The sequence below is a fragment of the Porites lutea genome, chromosome 6 (assembly GCF_958299795.1).
Source record: "Porites lutea chromosome 6, jaPorLute2.1, whole genome shotgun sequence".
Lineage (NCBI taxonomy): Eukaryota > Metazoa > Cnidaria > Anthozoa > Scleractinia > Poritidae > Porites > Porites lutea.
In genome coordinates, this window is record NC_133206.1 from 18,238,131 (window position 1) to 18,258,643 (window position 20,513).

A 20,513-nucleotide genomic window follows, 5' to 3' on the forward strand; every position below is an offset into this window, starting at 1 on the left:
GGACAATTTTTTTCATAAACACAATAAGGACAAATGACGCATGAAACAGTCTCCTAGAAACTACTTTCGCAGATTCTATCCGTTTAGGTTAAAAGTTTGCTGAATGTATTCGGAATTCCTAACAGTCTTAGGTTTTTTTTTTTGTCTTGGACATTTTCTTTCTTTCTTTCTTCGGCGGGGAAAGGGGGGGGTTACACACGTGCGAATAAGTAACTACGGTGGTCTGCAGTGGATGTCAAAATTAGAACTCGGGATAGTTGGGGACCGTTCTAAGCAGGTACTGTACCGCATTACAGTTTTAAGCGGCCTTAGGTTTTGCATCTATTTTGATTAAAATTCAGTAAATTTTAATGTTTGTTAGGGGGCAGTAGCCAGGTTTTAATGATATGCCAACCTGCGAGACTTCTTACCAACATTGGACAGTATTCATGATTCTTACAAAGAGAGCTCTTTCAACCATGACATTTCGCTGACCGCATATCGTATGGTACTGAAGACTCTGTCCCCTTGGCCTCGCTCTGAAGATCGTTTGATGGCGGCTGCCATCTTCCGTGTAAATCTTCTCTTACAGCAGCAGAAAACACCTTTCAAAACCGGCGTGCCGGTTTGGACAGCTTCCTCCATCACTGCAATCATACAGTCTGATTCAGAACCTGTTGAATTATAATTTGGCGAAGTTACACGTGCATCAACGTCCGTCGTGAGGGTGCCTGTTGAAGTGGGCTGTGTCAGATCGAGACATTGATATTGCAGAAGACGATTTTACAGCTATAACCTAAGATGCCGGCCGTAAAGGGAGAGGGAATGCGCGGCTTAGCCGTGTTTATTTCCGACATTAGAAACTGTAAGTGATTTGAGACATTTTAATGTTTCCAAATTGCCTCTGTTGAATGATTTTTGTGTCAGTTTCTGGCGTTTGACACGTGTGTGTGAGATTCGATTCAGCTGAGTTTTCCAGTGATCAACATTTGCCGCTTCAATTCATCACCGGTATTTTGAATAGCTTCCTCACGATGTTCCAACACGTGTTTATTTTTGCTTCAGGTAAATCTAAAGAAGCCGAAATCAAGCGAATTAACAAGGAGCTTGCAAATATTAGAAACAAGTTCAAGGGTAAGTTTGTGTGCATTAATGCGAGTTGAAGTGCATATTATCCAATTTTATTCCACCAATAGCCAAATCCTCTCACTTACGTCTTCTAAAACTTACGCTTCGTCTTACTGCTCTTAATATGTCGCCTTTAATTTGATTTTGAAGGTGATAAGCAGTTAGACGGGTACCAAAAAAAGAAGTATGTCTGCAAGCTTCTGTTTATATTTCTACTGGGGCACGACATCGATTTTGGTCACATGGAAGCCGTAAATCTTCTCTCTTCGAACAAGTACACGGAAAAGCAAATTGTATGTATATATATATATATACCTGATGTATCATTTACCTTATTCATTTTCTTTTTATGAGCTCACAACGGTCAAGTGTCTTCTCCACAGTTTTGTCGAAAGAGACAAATTGATCCGGGATGGATAAGTTGTCATTAATTTGTGATCGAACGGTCTTCCCATTAGGTTAAACGTCGAACTTTGATTTCCTTAAAATTACCGTAAATCGTGATATTTGTAAAGTTTAGATAGGAAACCACTTTAGGGTTATTGCAGAGAAAATAAATTGTCGATCATTTTGAGTCTAGAAACGCTTCACAGAATTAAATGTACTTTTTAATGTACATGTACCTACGGGAACTCTAACTGCAGTCTTAAATTTATTTATCTCCCAGTATGCTGTGAAATTAGCCTGATTCTATAACTTGCAATCCCCATTTTGAAGAAGCTAATTGGATGATCTGAATTCATGAGTAAAGGCTGTTTGATTCTGTTCCTACCAATAACAAACCACTTTAAAAGGTTAAATGTTTTTTGTTTCTGTTTCCATAATTGTTTATAATTACTCCCTACAGGTGTATGTGCTTATCAGTGAATATTTCTGAGTGTTTTCCTTTACTCCTGTAAGGGGTGATTGGGAATTTTCTTTTCATAGATTTTCGCCATCTTTTAGATCAATTTTTCTTTAGCTTTAAAAAATTTGCCTCTTTTGGTTTCATTTTTTTTTGCAGGTTTCTTTCTTCGCCTCTTTTTTTTTTTGCTTTCAGTCTTCATACAAGATAAAATCAGGTTTACGGATTTGCTATTCAATGTGGCTTTCATTCAAAAGGCAAAAAGAAATTTAACTAAATGAGAAGGGAGTAATTTTAGAATACCCTGTTCTACATAATGCATTAGCATATCTCATAGCATTTTTAGAACAAAGTATATAAAAACAAATGGATCCATTCTTATTCAGTTACATGGAAATGAGACAAAAATTGCCAGGTGTTCTATAATTTAGGCAAGAGAAATTTTTAAAATTCAAACCTCTCTGCGCTAGCCACCTTGGGGACAGAGCATATAAGTAGCCATTATCTCATGTTGTAGTGTAATATAAAACCCCTGGGTCCCTTGTGACTCCAGAAATGTCTCTTCTCATCTCTGTATCAGGAAATGACATGTACCTCTTTATTTCTACAGACTAATTTTATTATATGAGGATTTTTGCTTACAACATTAATGTTTCCTCTTGTTGTCTGCAGGGATATCTGTTTATTTCAGTCCTTGTAAGTGCAAACAGTGAGCTTATCAAGCTCATCATCCAAAGCATCAAGAACGACCTTTCCAGTCGTAATCCCATCAACGTCTGCCTGGCACTTCAGTGCATAGCAAATATCGGCAACGAGGAAATGGTGGAAGCTGTGGGCAAGGAAGTTCCTAAGCTGCTAGTTTCACCAGACACAAATGACAGTGTCAAGCAATGTGCGGCTCTCTGTGTTTTGAAGCTTTTCAGGTTAAAACATGACATCTTGCCACCGGGAGAATGGACATCAAGGATAGTACAACTACTAAATGACAAGCATCTGGTGAGTTGTTTCTTTATAATTGGGTTTCTAGGAATGGTTGGATAATTATGTAAGGATTATTACTCTTAGACTAAAATCTATCCAGTTTACAAAGCATTAACGTTTTGAGCAAAAACTATTATTTCCCTCTAGCACAAAGGTAGAGAGAATGTTGCCAGGGCAACTGGGAACTGTTAGAGCACAGCCTTGTATTCATGTACATGAAAGTTTCCAGAAAAATAAAAAGACAAATTAGTATGAAAAGTTCAGAAATAATTAGGAGGAGGAAGGTACAATACTTTGAAGCTTTGTTGGTGTCACTGCAGGATATTTTTAGCCGTCGAAAAACAACCTCTTCTAGTGAAATACTGTGAACAATGTCATAGGTCAGGTGGATCTTTAATGTAACTTTCATGATGAAAGTTACTGGATGTGCACATTACAGACACAAAGGTTTGCCACCCGAGTTTGATTTTTTAAAGACTGGCATTGCTTCAAAGTGTATGGTCCAGGATATCACCAAAATTTATACAATATGTATTTATCTTGGTCCCCTCCTGAAGCATATCTTTCTTTCTGTACCATTGAAGTCTCTTTGTACACTCATCACATAGCTTTATGTTGCTCAGAGTTACAGTTGTACAGTATATCTGAGTCAGGTCAGAACCCTCCTTGACCTGCATAATTCCCCATATCACACTCAGCCTCATCCAATAATAGTAAAGTAATGTTTGGTCATGTTTCTTTCTGGACAGGGCGTGGTAACTTCAGCTGCCAGCCTTATTCAAGGTGTTGTCCATATTTATGCTGAGGACTACAAAGGCTGTGTTCAATTAGCTGTGTCAAGACTTAGCAGGGTATGAAATTTGCATAGATGTTGTGGTTCAGTTTGGTGCTATAATATTGTATGACAGTGAGCTTAAAACAAAGAAAAATAAATTTTGAAGCGAGGATAAAATTTGACGACAACATGTAGAAGTCCGTTCTGTTACTCTACATGCATGTTTGCTTGATGTCTTTAGTGTTCTGATCGTCAATAATTTACAGTAAAAAATTAGACCACCTCACAGTGGGCATTGTTGAAAAAGGTTAATAGTGGTTGTGATAAAAAGCATACGTCATGATGTGTACTGTACAGTGATTTTATTCAATGTAAATTTAGCAGGCAGTTTTCATCAAATGATCATGCACCTGACAATGAGTAATAATTATTGTTTTCAACAGATTGTGACGTCATCCTACACAGATCTTCAAGATTACACATATTACTTTGTTCCTGCTCCATGGCTTTGTGTTAAGTTGCTTAAACTTTTACAGATGTATGCTGCCCCAGGTGAGATTTCCTTCTGGATTATATTAATTTGTGACCTCACATGCGAAAATGTTCCTTATGGTTTGCTGTTTTCAAATGGATAGCTGTTCATATGCCATTCTGTAGCCATTTGAACGGATTAGGTCTCAGTTTGAACAGCTTGTGCTATCCGTTCAAAAAAAAAGTGTCATCCTTTCAAACGCCTTGGGCCATCCATTTTAAAAAAATTGTTATCCATTTGAACAGCTCGGGCTATCCATTTGAAAAAATTGTTTTCCATTCGAACAGCTTGGGCTATCTCCTTTCGCTTGAGAGGTCATGACTGTTTAAATCAGTGTGACAATAGACAGATCGAAATGCACCACTGACATTATGAGTCTTTGTAGCCAATAACATCACGGCTTGACTGACAGATGACCAGTAGCATTTGTTATGAATAAACTTTCTTTTGTTCCAAGAAATGTACATGGCTGCTAACCATGTGATTAAAAATGATCTATTGTAGCCAGCTAGCTAGGACTCTCCACTGACAAAAATACTTGTGGTGTCTAGAGCTATTTATAGTACCTCCTCTTCTGCAACATAAGATGTTTTCTTGTTTGTATAAATCCCCCATCGCAGTTTGTCTGATAATGCAAGCTTCCCATGAAGAAGATATTTCGGCCATAGTACAGATTTTTACGCCAAAAATGTTTGCCTATTAAGCTCATCGGATGGGTGGGGTGGTATCTTGTATTGCCTGCCCTTTCACCCATATATTCATGGTGGGTCCTTGTTGAGACACTTTTTGACCTGAAAATTAAATTTACTTCAGCCATTTTTCATGGATTTCAGCCATAAACAGCTTACAGTGCCCCTGGAGAAATTATCCTTAAGAATTACTTGCTTACTGCAAAATAATAAACATTATTTAATTTAATCATGCTGACTATTTCTGTCCTCTCTAAAGTATTGCTCATTTTCTGTTTAATTTAGAGGACCCAGCTATCCTTGGAAGATTGAATGAATGTCTGGAAACCATTCTTAACAAAGCGCAGGTATGTAAAGCCATACTTTAAAAAATCCATTCTTGATTTTTGACATTTACTACAACATTACAACAAACCAAAGAGCTGAGGAAATCAAAACTTTGTTTGACTATTGTAGGAACCACCAAAGTCCAAGAAAGTTCAGCATTCAAATGCCAGAAATGCGGTGCTTTTTGAGGCCATAAATTTGATCATTCACATAGATAGGTACGAGCATCTTATGTGTTTAACTCTGTGTTGCATTTCACTGGAAATTGTGGAACTCAGGCAAGGAGGGAAATATATACATTTATTTTTTGTAACATTCCTTTACAGGTAACTACTGATAGAATTTGCCACCCAAAAAAAAAGAAAATTTGAAATAGGACATAAAATGGGTCTGTTTAGGGAAAAGTTTTCACCTTAGTAACAAAAAGTTGAAATAGCTTCCAAGCTATTTTTTCCATATTTCTGTCCCTGTCTGGTCTGGGAAAATCCCTCATAACAAAGACCCCTGTATAGTGAAAAGCATAAATTGTATGAAGCATTTTTCATGTTGTGCTTTAGTATGGAGCCCTTTAAGTGCCACACATGTGTGTACGTAAAGACTTCACATGTATGCTTAGATATCACATTTACAATGTTTACTTTTCTTCCTTTTGGAGTGACTTTCTGGTCTAACACAACTTTTGGTTTTGTGCGACTTTTTTCTTTGAACACATAATCAAAATAAACCAGTCAGCTTTTTTACTGATTAAAAATATGTCTAATTTTTACTTGATTTTATCTTCCCAGTGAACAGAGTTTGCTGATCAGAGGCTGTAACCAGTTGGGCCAGTTTTTAACACACAGAGAAACTAACCTGAGGTATATTTTCTTGAATATATTTGATCCATGGATACTAAAACCCCAATTATGGCTGTTTTCTCAGGTTGTAAGTTAGTTTGTCAGAAACAATGTATACTGCTTTGTTGTAAAGTTTTTGATCCAAGAGAGATGGCTATATTTTAGTGGCGGTTCTGAATTTCATCCCCATTCCATTGTAATGGTTTATAAATTCTTTTTCTCCCAGATATCTCGCCTTGGAGGGGCTTTGTTTAATGTCCAATTCTGAGTTCTCAGCTGATGCTGTAAGGAAGCACCAAGAGACAGTTGTTGGAGCACTTAAGGTGAACTTGCCTGTTGTTCTCAGTCTTCTTGGTCTGCTTGTTGTCTTTACTTTGCACTGGAGTGTACACTAACTAAGGATGCCCAGATTGTCAAAACTTAACCCCAGTTTCTGTAGCTTGAAGCGCTTGTAGTAGGAGTACGTCATCCTTGGATGGGACGCCAGTCCATGAGACTGTTACTCCAGCAATTTGTTGCTGGTACCCATTTTATACACTTGGGTGAAGAAAGACAAAGTGGAGCAAAGAGCCTTGCTTAGGAAACATAAGCAAGGGTTGAACCCAGATCTACATGTTTTAAGATCTGAAGTTTGATGTGTTCATTGCTTAATCACCACTTCTCCGCTATTTTCTCACGAGATTTGTCATTTTTGTTCTTTTCCAGACTGAGCGGGATGTCAGCGTTCGTCAGAGGGCTGTTGATCTTCTTTATGCCATGTGTGACAAGAACAATGCTGAGGAAATCGTGTCAGAAATGTTGACTTACCTGGAGACAGCTGATTATTCCATCAAGGAGGAAATGGTAATTTTGCATTTCTTTAATTGGTTGTACCCTTCAGAACTGATCTTTACCAGTGTACAGTTATGAAACCAATCTCCAAGAAATGAGTGTTCAATTTAGACCACTAAGTGACAACAAGGCTTGTTGTTGATCTTTACCATTCTCCTGTTCTGTTAACTCATGAGGGTAAACATGTGCAAAACCAATCGCGGGGAAAACATTCCTTCATTTTTAAGTCACCCCGGGGGCCTGGGTCGCGTTTGCAGTCTCCAAAAAAATTTGTTCGGCCCTTTGGGCCTCAGTTTGGTCTAAAAATAGGGGGAGGGGGACCTCCCCTGGATCCACCACTGATTTCTAAATTTCAAAAGGCCTCAAAGAACAATAATAACCTTCTGTCCATAAACATAAAAAAATATTGTTTTGCACTTGCCCTCGTTTTTCAAGGATAAGCTCAGGTGTAGGAGTTCAGAAGTTAAGTAAAGTACACACACAATTATATGTAGTGTATGTTTGTATTTCACTATTGCAGTTGAGCACTTTTCTCCAAATGCCGATCATCATATATTTTTTATAGGTATTGAAAGTAGCAATTCTTGCTGAAAAGTTTGCAACTGACTACTCCTGGTACATGGATACTATCCTTACCCTCATCCGGATTGCTGGAGATTATGTCAGCGAAGAGGTAAGGCGCTTTGACTATTGAAATAACAAAAAGAGACTAGGATAGTGCTTTTCATTTTAAACTTGATTTCTCTTTCAAAACAGTTTTAATTTATGGTCCTTTTTGTGAGCTGTGAAGGTGTTAAATCATTTTGAAAATCTTCACAGGTTTGGTACCGTGTGATCCAGATTGTCATTAACAGGGATGACATTCAGGGTTATGCTGCTAAGACGGTATTTGAGGCTCTGCAGTCACCTTCATGCCATGAGAACATGGTTAGAGTTGGTGGCTATATCTTGGGAGAATTTGGAAACCTTATCGCAGGAGATCCCCGCTCAAGGTATGGTTACTTTTTCCAGACTTCATTCAGATTGCTTATGGAACAAACTCTAATACTTCACTGAACAAGTTAACTACAGCTGTATGCCAAAACGTTTAGGGTAAATAGTGATTGCCTCGAGCACTCCAGGCAATTGTTAGGATTAGAGCATAGCTTAAAATCCTTTGATAAATTCAGTTAAATTGTTCCATGAATATTTTTAAAATAAAGCAAGGTAGGCTTTTCCTAGCCTGCACATATACAGTGTAACTTTACCAAAGTTACCATTAGCATGTAAGGGTGGTATCACTTGGAGGCCTTCTGGTTTGTTTAAAAAGTTGTTATAATATGCATCTGGTCTGGCATGAGAAAAATGATGAGGGGTATCTACTTTATGAGCTTTTCTTTTTTCCTCCAGTGAAAGAGACTTTCACTGATGTTGTTTTTTTTGTTGTATATGAACAGGGCTGTGCTCTAGCAGAACCTGGTGTCCCTGGCGTCTATTTTTCTCTCTCCGGTGACTAAAAAATCTCAGTTTTTTTCATACAAATCACATGCTGGGCACGCTACAAGTAAATTTCACAGGGTTCAGAACACTAAACTCCCTTCAGTTTTTCTTAGAGAACATGCAACCTTGCAAGAAGATCATTCAAGTGATTTTACCTGCAAGACGTTCCTTGGAGACATTCTGCACATTTATGACACAAAAATTCTTTGATGGTGATCTGTTCTACTCTTTCTTTTTGTCAGCCCAATGGTTCAATTCCAGCTGCTTCACAGCAAGTTCCCATTGTGCTCTTCATCAACAAGAGGCTTGCTCATGTCAACATACATCAAATTCATTAACCTGTTCCCAGAAATCAAAGGACACATCCAAGAGGTAAGAGCAACTTCTCCTGATCAGCTTCTTATCCGATATCTCAGGTTTTAGTTCGTTGAGCCTGTAGAATGTACGTCTTTCACTCCTGATACATGGTGGCTTAAAAAATATTCACAAAAAGCTCGTATTTCTTTTTCTTAAATCCTAAAATGTAAAAAGTAGTGTGTGGAAGTTCTGCTCGAGGGGGTTGAAAGCTGTGCTTTAGCAATGCCTAGTGGCCCCTAATCCTGGGTGACCAGAAAATTGAAGTTTTTTTCACGGAAATCATATGCTGAGCACCCTGGATTTCACAGGTTCAGAGTGCACTGGGCTGTTTTTTTCAATGTTTTCTGTACTATTTAGTTCCTTTTTACGTGTAGGTAACATGATAAAAATTTTGTAATGGTGGAAGAACAAGCAAGCAAAAAAAGAACTTCTATGTGTATGTTTTATTTCTTGCCTTCAGATTTTACGAAGTGACTCCAACCTTAAAAATTCAGATGCTGAAATTCAACAGAGAGCACTTGAGTATCTGAAACTTAGCACTGTTGCATCTCCAGATGTTCTGGTAAGGTTTCATGCTCAGTACGTCTTGTTAACAGATTACTTTTGCCTTCTATCCACCCCAGATCTTTGAACAAGCTATGCTACAAGGGACTAAATCCTGGGGTGGGTGGGGGGGGGGGGGGGGATTGGGGTGCACTCCCTATATTATGACCTATACAAGGAAGGCTTCAGGTATATTAAGGTGTAGGGAATTTAGGAGTTGAAGTATATGACAGGGTAGTAAATAGGTACATGTAACTTTTCTGTCTATCAAAGTGTAAGGGGTTGCACCTCAGGTGAAACCTCCCCATATGATATAAAACTCTTAGAGTATCCACCTCTGCCTCCCCCCCCCCCCCCCCCCCCCTCCAGACAAAATCTTTGGTAAGCAGTAGTCTTAGAGAAAGGTAATTTACCTTAGTGTTTGTAAAAAGGCAATTATCAGACTCTTGCCTTGTGAAATGATCGGACACAGATGATGTTAAAAAGAAGAAAACCAATGTGCACGTGGTTCAGTCCCTTCAACTTTTTTTTTTACTCAGGCCACAGTTCTTGAAGAAATGCCACCTTTCCCAGAACGCGAGTCATCCATCTTAGCCAAGCTAAAAAAGAAGAAGAAGGAAAAGGCTGGAATTTTGGACAAGGAAGAGAAGGCTGAACCACCAGAGAAACCAACTGCAAATGGACAGATTCATGTTGCCAATGAGGTAAAGTATTTGCTGCGCATTTTCTTGCTTCCTTGACACAATAATATCTTTCATGTATAAAATGTTTTGTTAATCGCTTGTCTGGTAACAGGTTGATTCACCCGAAAGTCAATTTGCCCAATGTTGTTTAATGTAAGTCGATTTGCCGGAATCCAACTAAATAGTTATGGAGCATTGTTTGTCATGGGGCGAATTGTCTTACGTCCAGGCGAAACATCATACTGAAAGAACATGGACCTTAAAACAAGGTTTAAAAGGTCAGCAATCTGTGTGGGTGTTAATGTTGTGCAGTCAGGAAGGCATGGGTCACTCTCTAGTTTCCATAGTGTCACTTGTACAAGACCTTCAATTAGAGCATTTGTAAATAAAGATTCTTGCAATTTTCAGGTTCCTGCTCCCAATCCAGCCCTACAGGCAGGTGAGATATTCACTTGAATAAATTATGCTAAAAAAACTGAACAATTTATAAAGTTGCATTCACTCATCAGGGCCTTCAGGTTAATGAGAAAATTATCCAGGGATTCAACAGTTTCTTGTCGATGGGAGTTGCTTTTAGAATATCGAAAGGTATATATTGAGCACTCCCCCTCCCTCCCCCAGCAAGCTTGGAATGACATTTCTGCTTCACATTTGGCCCCAGATCACATGTATACCAATCTCTAGGAAAGAGTTTGACTGCTCTATGTGATACGAAAGAAGTTCATTTTTTCTCTCATCTAATGTGTATATGTAAATAATGATACACATGATTCCCACCTACCCCTCCCCAACCCAACATTGACACGGCTCACTTGGGGCAAAGTGTTTGGTTACAAGGAGGCAGTTTATATTAAAGAATCTTATACTGATGACCCTGTGTTTTGTAGATCTCATTGGCACTGCACCTTCTCCTGTGGCAAACAACATTGCAGCTGTTGATCCTGGAGCAGGAGGAGGGCTTCTGGTAGATGTGTTTGACATGCCAGCAGTACCTTCAATAGGGGGTGGGGGCACCCCATCTGTCACACCCGGTGCAGAAGAAAATCTCAAGAAGTAAGTTTTGTGTTTCTTATGTTAAAGAAAACTGATAACATCAGGGCTGTCACTAAGAGCTGGGGGCTGGGGATTTCCCTTGGCTACCATGAGCATGACTTCCAGCCATTTTTGTAGGAAACAAAGGATAACGAGACCAAAAAAACTCCCTGGCTATTCAGGTCCGTTCCTTACCTTCTAATTACAAATACCTGTCAACATGAAATCTTACTGACAGCCCTGTAATATGTAAACTGTGTTGCAGACACTCTAAACCTTAGACAATACATGAGCCAGCTGCATCCAGGCTATGTAATATGTAGCAGTTATTGGATAATGCCGAGTAGTATTTGAAGGATTATGAGATCTTCAAAATTTTTCATATCATACAAAACCTGAATCCAAGTACCCCTCTGTGTTAAGTTCCAGTCTCCAAAACATTTGCCTGTCATCAGCAGTTTCAGGATGTGATGTCAGGATGGTAATTCTTGCAGAAGCTCATCATGTAGTACTCGGCATCCCTCGCTTAGTATTTTCATCTTTATTTGCTGCGTTTTTGAACCAATAATTTGGCTATTTTGTCTTTGCATAACATGGAAAGTCTTCCACCTTTTTACTGCCAAAACTGCCGAATGACTTAGCTGCTTTTTTTCATGATATCTAGCCCTGTACATCCCTTTTTCACTAATAAACATGTTTATTGTAAATTAACAGCAAACTTCTTCCAAATTTGGTCAGTGCTACAATCAGTGACAAACTTGTTGAGACATTGTACTCAAAAGTTATAGGGTAACTTCAGAGAATAAAAGTATCCACACCCCTTCCCTGTCCTCTCCATTTAAAGATAGGGTGTGTGTTGTTTACTGTAGGTAGCTCAGACAGCGACACAACATTGCATAGAGGGGATGGGGGAGGAAAAGCTATATTTCCCTCTTTTGAATTCAGTAAAACGTAAAAAGCCCAATTTAGGGCGAAGTGTGTCATCTCATTTTGTTACTGATTGTAGCCAGCTATGAAGAATTAGCCTGTGGAATTAGGTCAATCCAAAACGGATACCTACTGTGAACGAATAATAAATTAGTAAGTTATTTTGCCCTTCTCTTGGACATAATGCACAAAAATAAGACCTTAACCTTGCTATACGGAATATACTTATCTTGCTATACGAAGATGCTGTGTAGGGGTTGGGTGGCTGCTCTCATTTTATAAGCTCCTCTTTTGGTCGACAGATTTGTGTTCAAAAACACTGGTGTTCTATTTGAAAACGATATTCTCCAAGTTGGTATAAAATCAGATTTCAGGGACCAAGCAGGTAAGGAAGCTTTTGTCTCTTTTTTTTTCTTTACTTTTTCTTCCTCTTTCTTATGTCATCATTGTCATCAAAAACAACAACTTTATGACATAATAGTTTTTTAAGGCCACCATTTTCAATACGAATGTTTTGTAATACATGAATTAAAGGGGACCTCCCTAGAAAAGCTCAGCTGAGCTTGTAGAGATCTCCTGCTAGGCTAGATGTAATACGTCAGTAATTAAGTGGTAAATAAAAGATTGATTGATTGATTGATTGATTTTAGTAATTTTGATTCTTTTCATGATAGGAGCCATCGGTGTATTCTATGGTAACAAGACATCGTCACAGTTTGTCAATTTCTCCTCCACTGTTCATATGCCTGGGGATCTCAACAATCATATCCTTTTGAGATAGTACATTTTCAATGATGAGAGAAAATTTTGAAGAACGTTTTACAACAAAACTTGATAAAAACTTGATATTTTCGACGACTGTCTGCCACTATTAGCCACATTTAATGTTTATGTTAAAGTTTTTTCAGTGGATATAGAATCATATTTTATTATGTAACCACCAATGAAATACCAGCTGAGGAGCTTTTGCGCAGAAACATGATATCTTCACACGTGACAATAACATGGCATCTTCCCACGTGAGAAGATCACAGTTGCTATGGTTACATGATAAATCATGCCTTTCACACTAAATAATACATTAAAATGAAATGGTTTGGTATTTCCTTTGTGTTGAAATAGTAAATAGAACATTACATGGCAGCTTGAAGGTACAAAATTTTTCTTGATTTCTCGTGTTAAAAAATATTTCACTCTAACTCTTGAAGAGAAGAGGAATTTTGTTTCTCCGCACGCTTTAGTAAAATCCTCAATATACATGTAAGGGCCTGTTACATCGAAGTGGGGGACTCCAGGTAGGGGAGGTAACCCGTCTGTCCATGTAATCTCACATGTTAATTTGATCACGTTTACATGATAGGTGGGGTGACCATATAAGAGAGTATAATGGACAGGTGGGTGACTCCACCTACCTGGGGTCCCACAGCTCCAAGTAAACAGGCCCTAAAATAAATACATTGTTGTTATTGTGAAGTATCCTTCCTTAATTCAAAGTAAGTCTCCAAGTTAGTTCCAGCCCCCCTCCCAGTGTAGTAGAAGGAGGTGCCCAAGTGAAGCAGATGATCAATGTAGAAGCTATCATGGACTTCAACGAGCGTCCACTCTTAGATCTTCAATTCAGGTATCTTTTCAACAGTTCAGAGAGTCTTCATAGCCAATAACATCACAGCTTAACTGACAGACGACCAATATACCGATCATTTCAATAACCAGAGTGATACAACTGACGTGATACAACTCGCTTTGACCCGGCTGAAGATGACTACCGTACAGGTTGTCGAAACGTCAGTCACTGTCAACAAGTTGATGACTTTTGCAAACCTTTCAGTGTTATAATAGTGCAAAGGAGTTTGTTAGTACGGTCATGGGTAACTAGAATTCTCTTAAAAAGTTTTAATCCTGAATAATATTGTTTTACAATACATCAGTTGCAAAAGAACACATTGCTTGGTTTTTTATTTTGATTACCTGTTAACATGGAATGGATATTTTGTCTTGTTCTTCAGCGTGAATGGTTTGAGCCAAAGAATTGTTCTTCCGATGCCACTGTTTCTATCCAAGTTCTTCACACCAACAGAAATGACTTCTCAAGACTTCTTTTCAAGATGGAAACAGCTGGGAAAGTAAGTTTCGTCGATAGAAAGAAAAACTGGCGATATTACCTCGAGGCATTAAAAACTGCCACGACTACCTTTTAAGGTAGTATTTAACAGTTTAAAAACTGTTAAATATAATGCTCTCGTTAGGAATGTAGGAATTTTGTTTCCATGCTCAACCTTAATAGCGATTTCAAAAACAAAGAGACAATATTAATACCTGCCGCTACACCACAGCAAAAACCATGCTATACTAAACTCATTTTCGGTAACAGTCTGAAATTATTTAGCCTGCAAATACATCTCGCCCTCACCTCTTATCGCCGTCGCTAGGATGTTTCGCGAGACGAGAGAGGTGGCTGTATTCGCAGGGTAGAAATGATTCTTTAGCAGAATTCTTGGTTTGCAACCACGTGACAAGGCGGCCACGTTGGGGGTCAAAGCAAAAGAATATTTACTCGAAGAATTTACATGAAAATAGAGTTAACTTCCCAGAGAAGAAATGCTTTTGTTCTTGACCACCAACATGGCCGCCGTGACGTCACGTGCAAACCAGCAATAGAGTGTTTTTTACATATATGTGAAACTTATTTGACCAAATTCATGCTGAAGGTTTCTATACTTTTTTCCTTTCTATTTTCAGCCCTGACCAAGAATGCCAAAAGATATTTCAAGCTAGATTTCCAATTGACACAGAAACAATTAAAACAAAGGTTTGTAGAAAGGTGTCCGGTTGTTTCGCTGCAACCGTAACTAGGTTACAGGGCTCGCACGCACCTTGAAAATCCTTGAAAAGTCCTTGAAAATTGCAGCCGGTACTGGAAAGTCCTTGAATTTCAATGCTAACTTAGTAGTTTAAGGAGAACTGCAAAGGAAAAGGAGCAAACACAAAGACCTTCATGATAAAATTATCCTGATGTTGAAGAACTAAAAAAAGACGTAGACTCAAGGCTCTTTTTTTGCACTAATGTAGTCCTTGACAAATGCGAAGTCCTTAAAAGTCGTTGAATTTTTTGTTCAAAAAAGGTTACCAACCCTATGGCTATGTCACGTGGATTGCTGGTTTGGTCAATTTTGTGCTGAGGTCATTACTTAAAGCCTTCACCCGTACATAAAAATGCTCCTGTAGAGTTTGAAGAAAAGGTGGATTAATTTAAGTTTCTGGAAAACTGCCCACCTACCCCTCCCCTAAGCTAACATTAATACTTACTTCTCACTTAGGGCAAAATGTTGGCTTACGGGAGGGATAGGTGGGAAGTTTCTCAGAACCTAAATTTATACGAAAATATCATACAAATTTCAACTGGGAGCACATAACAGTTTTGGGCGGGGAGCCGGGGAGTGATTTTTGTTGGCATAGCATTAAAACTTGAAACAGTTGGCTTAATTTTTTCAATTTTTTTCCCGTCCTAGAGGTGAATTTTCTGACAAACTGTAACATAGAATTGTAACTATGCATTTGTGTAACAGAGTTCGTGCGCTAGGCCAAGTTGCTGGAAAGTCGATTAGCGTGAATCCAGGCTTAGTTACCTTGGCTACTAGAGCGGTTTTCATTTGAGTGTCGAAAAGTAATTGGTTTTGCACTTTCTACACGATACGATTGGCTTAAAAGATTCGCGCCACCTTTTCATCCAATCAGAAGTAAAACCAAAGCCAATTGTGACGCGCTCGCATGCATTTTCCCGCGCTTTGCGTCAGCCACATGTAATTACTTCGAGTTTTGATTGGTTCAATGTATTGTCTGTGTCCTATGTGATTGGCCAGAGTAATTACTTTGGTTTTGGTTTTACGACACTCAAACGAAAACCACTCTACCATGCTCGAGTTTGAGTGTGAGCTATCCTACTATAGATGCCACGGTCAAGTGGAACAGACAGACAATGAATTCTAACATTGCAATGTTGGCTTAATTTTCTTGCGTATTTTGTTTTCTCTTACAGCTTGTTGGCTTTGGAATGTCCCTACTTCAGAATGTAGACCCCAATCCTGAGAATTTTGTTTGTGCTGGAATAATCAAAGCACAGAGTGTTCAAATGGGAACGCTTCTTCGGCTAGAACCCAACAGACAAGCGCAGGTAAGGAAGTGTTGTTTGAAAGTATTCATCAAGTCTCTAGCTTGACAAAACAGCCGACATTTTGACTTTTATTAAACGACCGCAGAAATTCCATACTGATGACGTGAACCACCCATATCTGGGTAGTGCTTCTGATTGGTCGTGGCGCAAGGAAAATTTGCTTCAACCAATCAGAAGCACTACCCAGATCGCTTAGTGACGCGTCATCAGTATGGAATTTCTGCACTCATTCCTCATACGTCATTTCACGGGAATCCAGTGGCGGCGTCGCGAAATGACGGCTGTTTCGGCCTCAGGCAAGCAAATCTCTAACGCAAGCATATTACCTTTTGAAAGAAACTACTGATCCACAGTCAAAAAGCATCCCTTTGGAGAACAATATTGACCTCTTAATGCAGGTTTTTCGTTTGAAAGGGAAGTGACACCAAAAATTACCGTAAAATTCCGAAAATAAGCCCCTCCTTGTATAAGCCTCTCCAAATATAAGCCCCCCAAACTCGTAACGCAAAAAACCCTCCGTTAAATCGCCCCTCCAAATATAAGCTCCCCGGGGGGCTTTTACTTGGAAATTGCCCTCAAATACAAAGTAAAACAAGCAAAAACGGTAAATTTCCCGCAACTATAGGGCTAGCCCAATCGATTTTGAAGCGCAAATTTCCCTCCATAGATAAGCCCCTCCGAATATAGGCCCCTCCAAAAATAAGCCCCTCAAAAAGGGACTTTGAAAAATATAAGTCCCGGGGCTTATTTTCGGAATTTTACGGTACTTGAAATGATTCCCACAGATTCCTATAAGGGTAAGGGTGACCTTACTATGCTAGAACATAGAAACTGATTAACAACTGCGTGGCTTACAGAGTTGCATACCTGGGGTGTTTCCGGAGCTTCCGCTTTTGGCACAGTTAGCCCTATCAGCGTTACGTTTTTATGGCTTGTAAATCCGGTCCTCCTGGCCATAAGCCCTCAACGCAAACAAAACCAGGCACTCCTCAAACTGACTTATCAGTAGGGTAAAGGGTCGGGGTAAACGATTGATATACGTGCTAAACGATATGTTCAACTTTTGCAGATGTTCAGACTCACGCTACGGAGTTCTAGAGGTGCAGTTTCGCAAATGCTTGGCGAGATCTTGGAAGACCAGTTTTAAACCAGTCTTCTCTTAGGCGGAAAGCTCAGATAGGTTACAACTGAAAGAATCAACATGCAAACTGAGTAAAACCAGATTTTTTAATGAAACATCTATCACATCTTTATCAAGCCTCAAACAGTAATGTGCCGTAAAGAGTTGTCTTGTCTTCGAATGTGTTGTATCAAACTGCTGATGATTGTTCTGTAAAGGTCTTGTGGTGTTAGCTTTTATAGGTTTTGATCTTAGCCAGTCGTGTGAAAAACAAAACTTGTTGTTTCACAGCTATGTCTATAACTAATTCACTGGCGTTTGGGTCAATGTAGCACAGGAGTCCTGTTTTCCCTATGCTGGGTCAGCCTAGCACAGGACTGCTCTTCTTGTTGTGCTACAAGGTTACAGTGAATTCTTCTTTCACCACTTAGCGTATGTTGCTTTGGCGATATGTAGTTCATGTAATAATTATTGTTTTTAGAACGCGCGTTGATTTCATGAATGTAGAGGATAAATGACTCTACTACTGGTTCTAGGTAAAACATAGCAGAAAAATTTTAGCTTCATTCCTGAGATGCTTAATATGTACCGCATTATTTTTCTGTTGAGCATAGCTCGTGTGACGTATTATTTTCTTTAAGAACCTGCCATGAACATTAAGTTTAGTGATATCTTTTTTTTTTAATTATAATACTTCAGAAGCATTTCAACTTAGAACACTATTGTTCTTTGTTGTGAACATGTACTTGTTCTATGTTCCAGTGCTTGACGTCTTGGCTTGGCAACTGCTTCTTGCTTGCTATTCCACTGACTTACGAACACTATACTTACAAAAGAGGGCGTACCTTGAAAGCGTACAACGACGATTTTTTGCTGTCACAACCTCATAAATAACAAAAACACTAGGTCTAGGGTATAAAAGGTCCTCGTTTTTTTTGTGTACGGTATAAAGTCAAGTTTTGACCATGTGTTGTGAAGATTGGCAACCTACTTGGTTGAAAATGTTTACCTTATGGTACATTCTAGTAAGTAACACCTTCATTCCTAGAACGGATGGGAGAGAACGGGAATTACAAGTGTTGTAACTTTTGAGTCTGTGGATGAAATCCTGTCAATTGACCATTCAATTGAAATCTCTTTGTCAGTACTTTAACATGGTGCTATTTGTTTTTCAGCATTTTGCAAAACAAAATGAGGATTTTTTTTACTTTTGCCACTTTTGGGAGTAAAAGGGTTTACAGACTTAGCCTCCTTTTTGCTGCTTACTAACTGAGAGGGCGTTTTGAAACTGTTATTAAACTGACCAGCGGTACAGTGTATACCCCACTGACATCCTCACGGAAGTGGTACGTAACCAGGAGCCCAGTGTTAAGTCAGAATTTGCAAGCCAGGGTCGTAGTCTTGGCCAAGACGTTACAACACTACAAAACCGCTATCTCGAAATGTGCATATTAAACCTATTTCTTTTCTCTCGTTCTCGTTGATGTCGCCGTCGGATCTTAAGGTCCCTATAAAACTTAAATTGTTTTTTTTATGTTTTTGGACTTGAACAAACAGTTATCACACTGACAAATGGATGAGTTCATGAAGATGAATTGATCAGACCTGGAGCATGTATAACTGAAGGCAATTTATGTTTGGTGAGGTGATGCTGTTTTAACGCTAAGAAATATCTATGATGGGATTGAAACAATTAATCAGCAGTTGTCAAAATTGTGGTATTTTATTTTACCATTGATAGTTTAACAGACGCGAGATGTAATACCTTGCATAATATACCTAGGAATTTTATATAAAAAAGAGAAAAACAAAAAAAAAAACTTGTAACATGTAACGAACGTAAGTAGGAGTCATCTTCTAGGTGCTATGAATCGCCTGATGCCAATAAAAACATCAGTACAGTAAAGCAAGTTTGTCTTATTGTTTCGTTTACTATTTTTTGGAGGAGCTGAAAGACAAGTGGTTTAGGAAGGAGATAAAGTCGTGACTGAGTAATGAAATGCTAACCGGAAACAGCCACGAGCAACACATAAGGGAAGTTTCCTGTCCGATACTCAACACTGTTAAAGGACGCCGTCACTCCGGGAAAGGAATGAACACAGTCCCATCGGAAAGGACAATGTGTTGAGTAAAGTAAAGTAAAACTTTATTCTAACGCACGGTGCACTTTGCAGAAGTGGGTGCTGGATCTTGGGAGGAAAGAGATTGATTAACAGCATCATTGAGAAGTGCGTGAAATGTAAGAAATTGAGAGGTCAATGCCAGATCCAGAAAATGGCCGACCTACCCGTGGACCGAATTAGTCCTGCGCCCCCATTCAGCTATGTTGGGCTCGATGTATTTGGCCCCTGGCAGATTTGCGCCCGGAGGACCAGAGAGGGCCTTGCTCAAAGCAAACGCTGGGCCGTACTATTTGCCTGTATGTCAATCCGTGCGGTACACATTGAAGTCATTGAGTCTATGGATACTTCGAGCTTTATTAATGCATTCCGCAGATTCCTAGCTATAAGGGGACCGGTCATCCAGCTTCGCTCAGACTGCAGCACCAACTTCGTAGGAGCATGCAACGAACTTCAAGCAGTGCTAAAACCTTCCGACGCTAGCCCTGTTAAAAGATATCTGCTAAAAGAAGGTTGCAAGTGGCTATTTAATCCACCCCACGCTTCGGACACAGGCGGAGCATGGGAAAGAATGATAGGCGTGGCGAGACGAGTATTGGAAGCCATGTTAGCGTCCAGCACCTAGCCGATGTTTTCTGGTCGCGATGGAGGAGAGAGTACCTTCCAACGCTGCAACCGCGTAGAAAGTGGCAAAACAAGACCCGCAACGTGCAGAAGGGCGACCTAGTCATTTTCCGCTGCAAAGACGCCGCAAGGAATTACTTGCCTCTCGCCCGGATCACCAGAGCTCAAGCCGACAGTTTTTTTCGCTTCCGCTCTAACTTTCGCGCAATAACTCGATTGGAAACGCTTGCTGCGCAGGCTGCACAAAGAATTTGTTGGCAACGTTGTCATGAGGGGGCCCTTTCAGGTGGTATGACTCGTACGAGTCGTGCAAATCACATCTACTACATACGACCCTCTCAGAAATAAATTTTTGAGACAGAAAACTAGCCCTTCGACATAAAAGAGAAACCTACGAATCTTGCCTTTTGTGGGTCACACAATACTGTCACACCAGGTGCCTAACCTGAAAGTCTCGTGAGAAACTAGCATTGAATATAACAAGAACCATTAACGAGCGAAATTTGCAAGAGTCCGCCCCTCATATTGCACAAAG

General features: G+C 39.4%; 2 protein-coding genes across 2 annotated transcripts; both read left to right on the forward strand.

The window, feature by feature from the left end:
- The first annotated feature begins 511 nt into the window (after positions 1–511).
- LOC140940171 (AP-2 complex subunit alpha-2-like) lies at positions 512–19,136 on the forward strand. Its single transcript, XM_073389078.1, has 25 exons — positions 512–844; positions 1,045–1,113; positions 1,258–1,400; positions 2,624–2,947; positions 3,682–3,783; positions 4,151–4,259; positions 5,214–5,275; positions 5,385–5,473; positions 6,041–6,112; positions 6,318–6,414; positions 6,797–6,934; positions 7,488–7,595; positions 7,742–7,914; positions 8,644–8,773; positions 9,219–9,320; positions 9,841–10,005; positions 10,393–10,423; positions 10,872–11,037; positions 12,246–12,328; positions 12,618–12,723; positions 13,442–13,564; positions 13,950–14,066; positions 14,683–14,752; positions 15,980–16,114; positions 17,184–19,136. The coding sequence occupies exons 1-25, from the start codon at positions 781–783 to the stop codon at positions 17,259–17,261; spliced, it is 2,856 nt and encodes a 951-aa protein (XP_073245179.1). The 5' UTR covers positions 512–780; the 3' UTR covers positions 17,262–19,136.
- A 372-nt stretch (positions 19,137–19,508) lies between these two features.
- LOC140941965 (uncharacterized) lies at positions 19,509–19,979 on the forward strand. Its single transcript, XM_073390964.1, has one exon. The coding sequence runs from the start codon at positions 19,509–19,511 to the stop codon at positions 19,977–19,979; it is 471 nt and encodes a 156-aa protein (XP_073247065.1).
- The last annotated feature ends 534 nt before the right edge of the window (positions 19,980–20,513 follow it).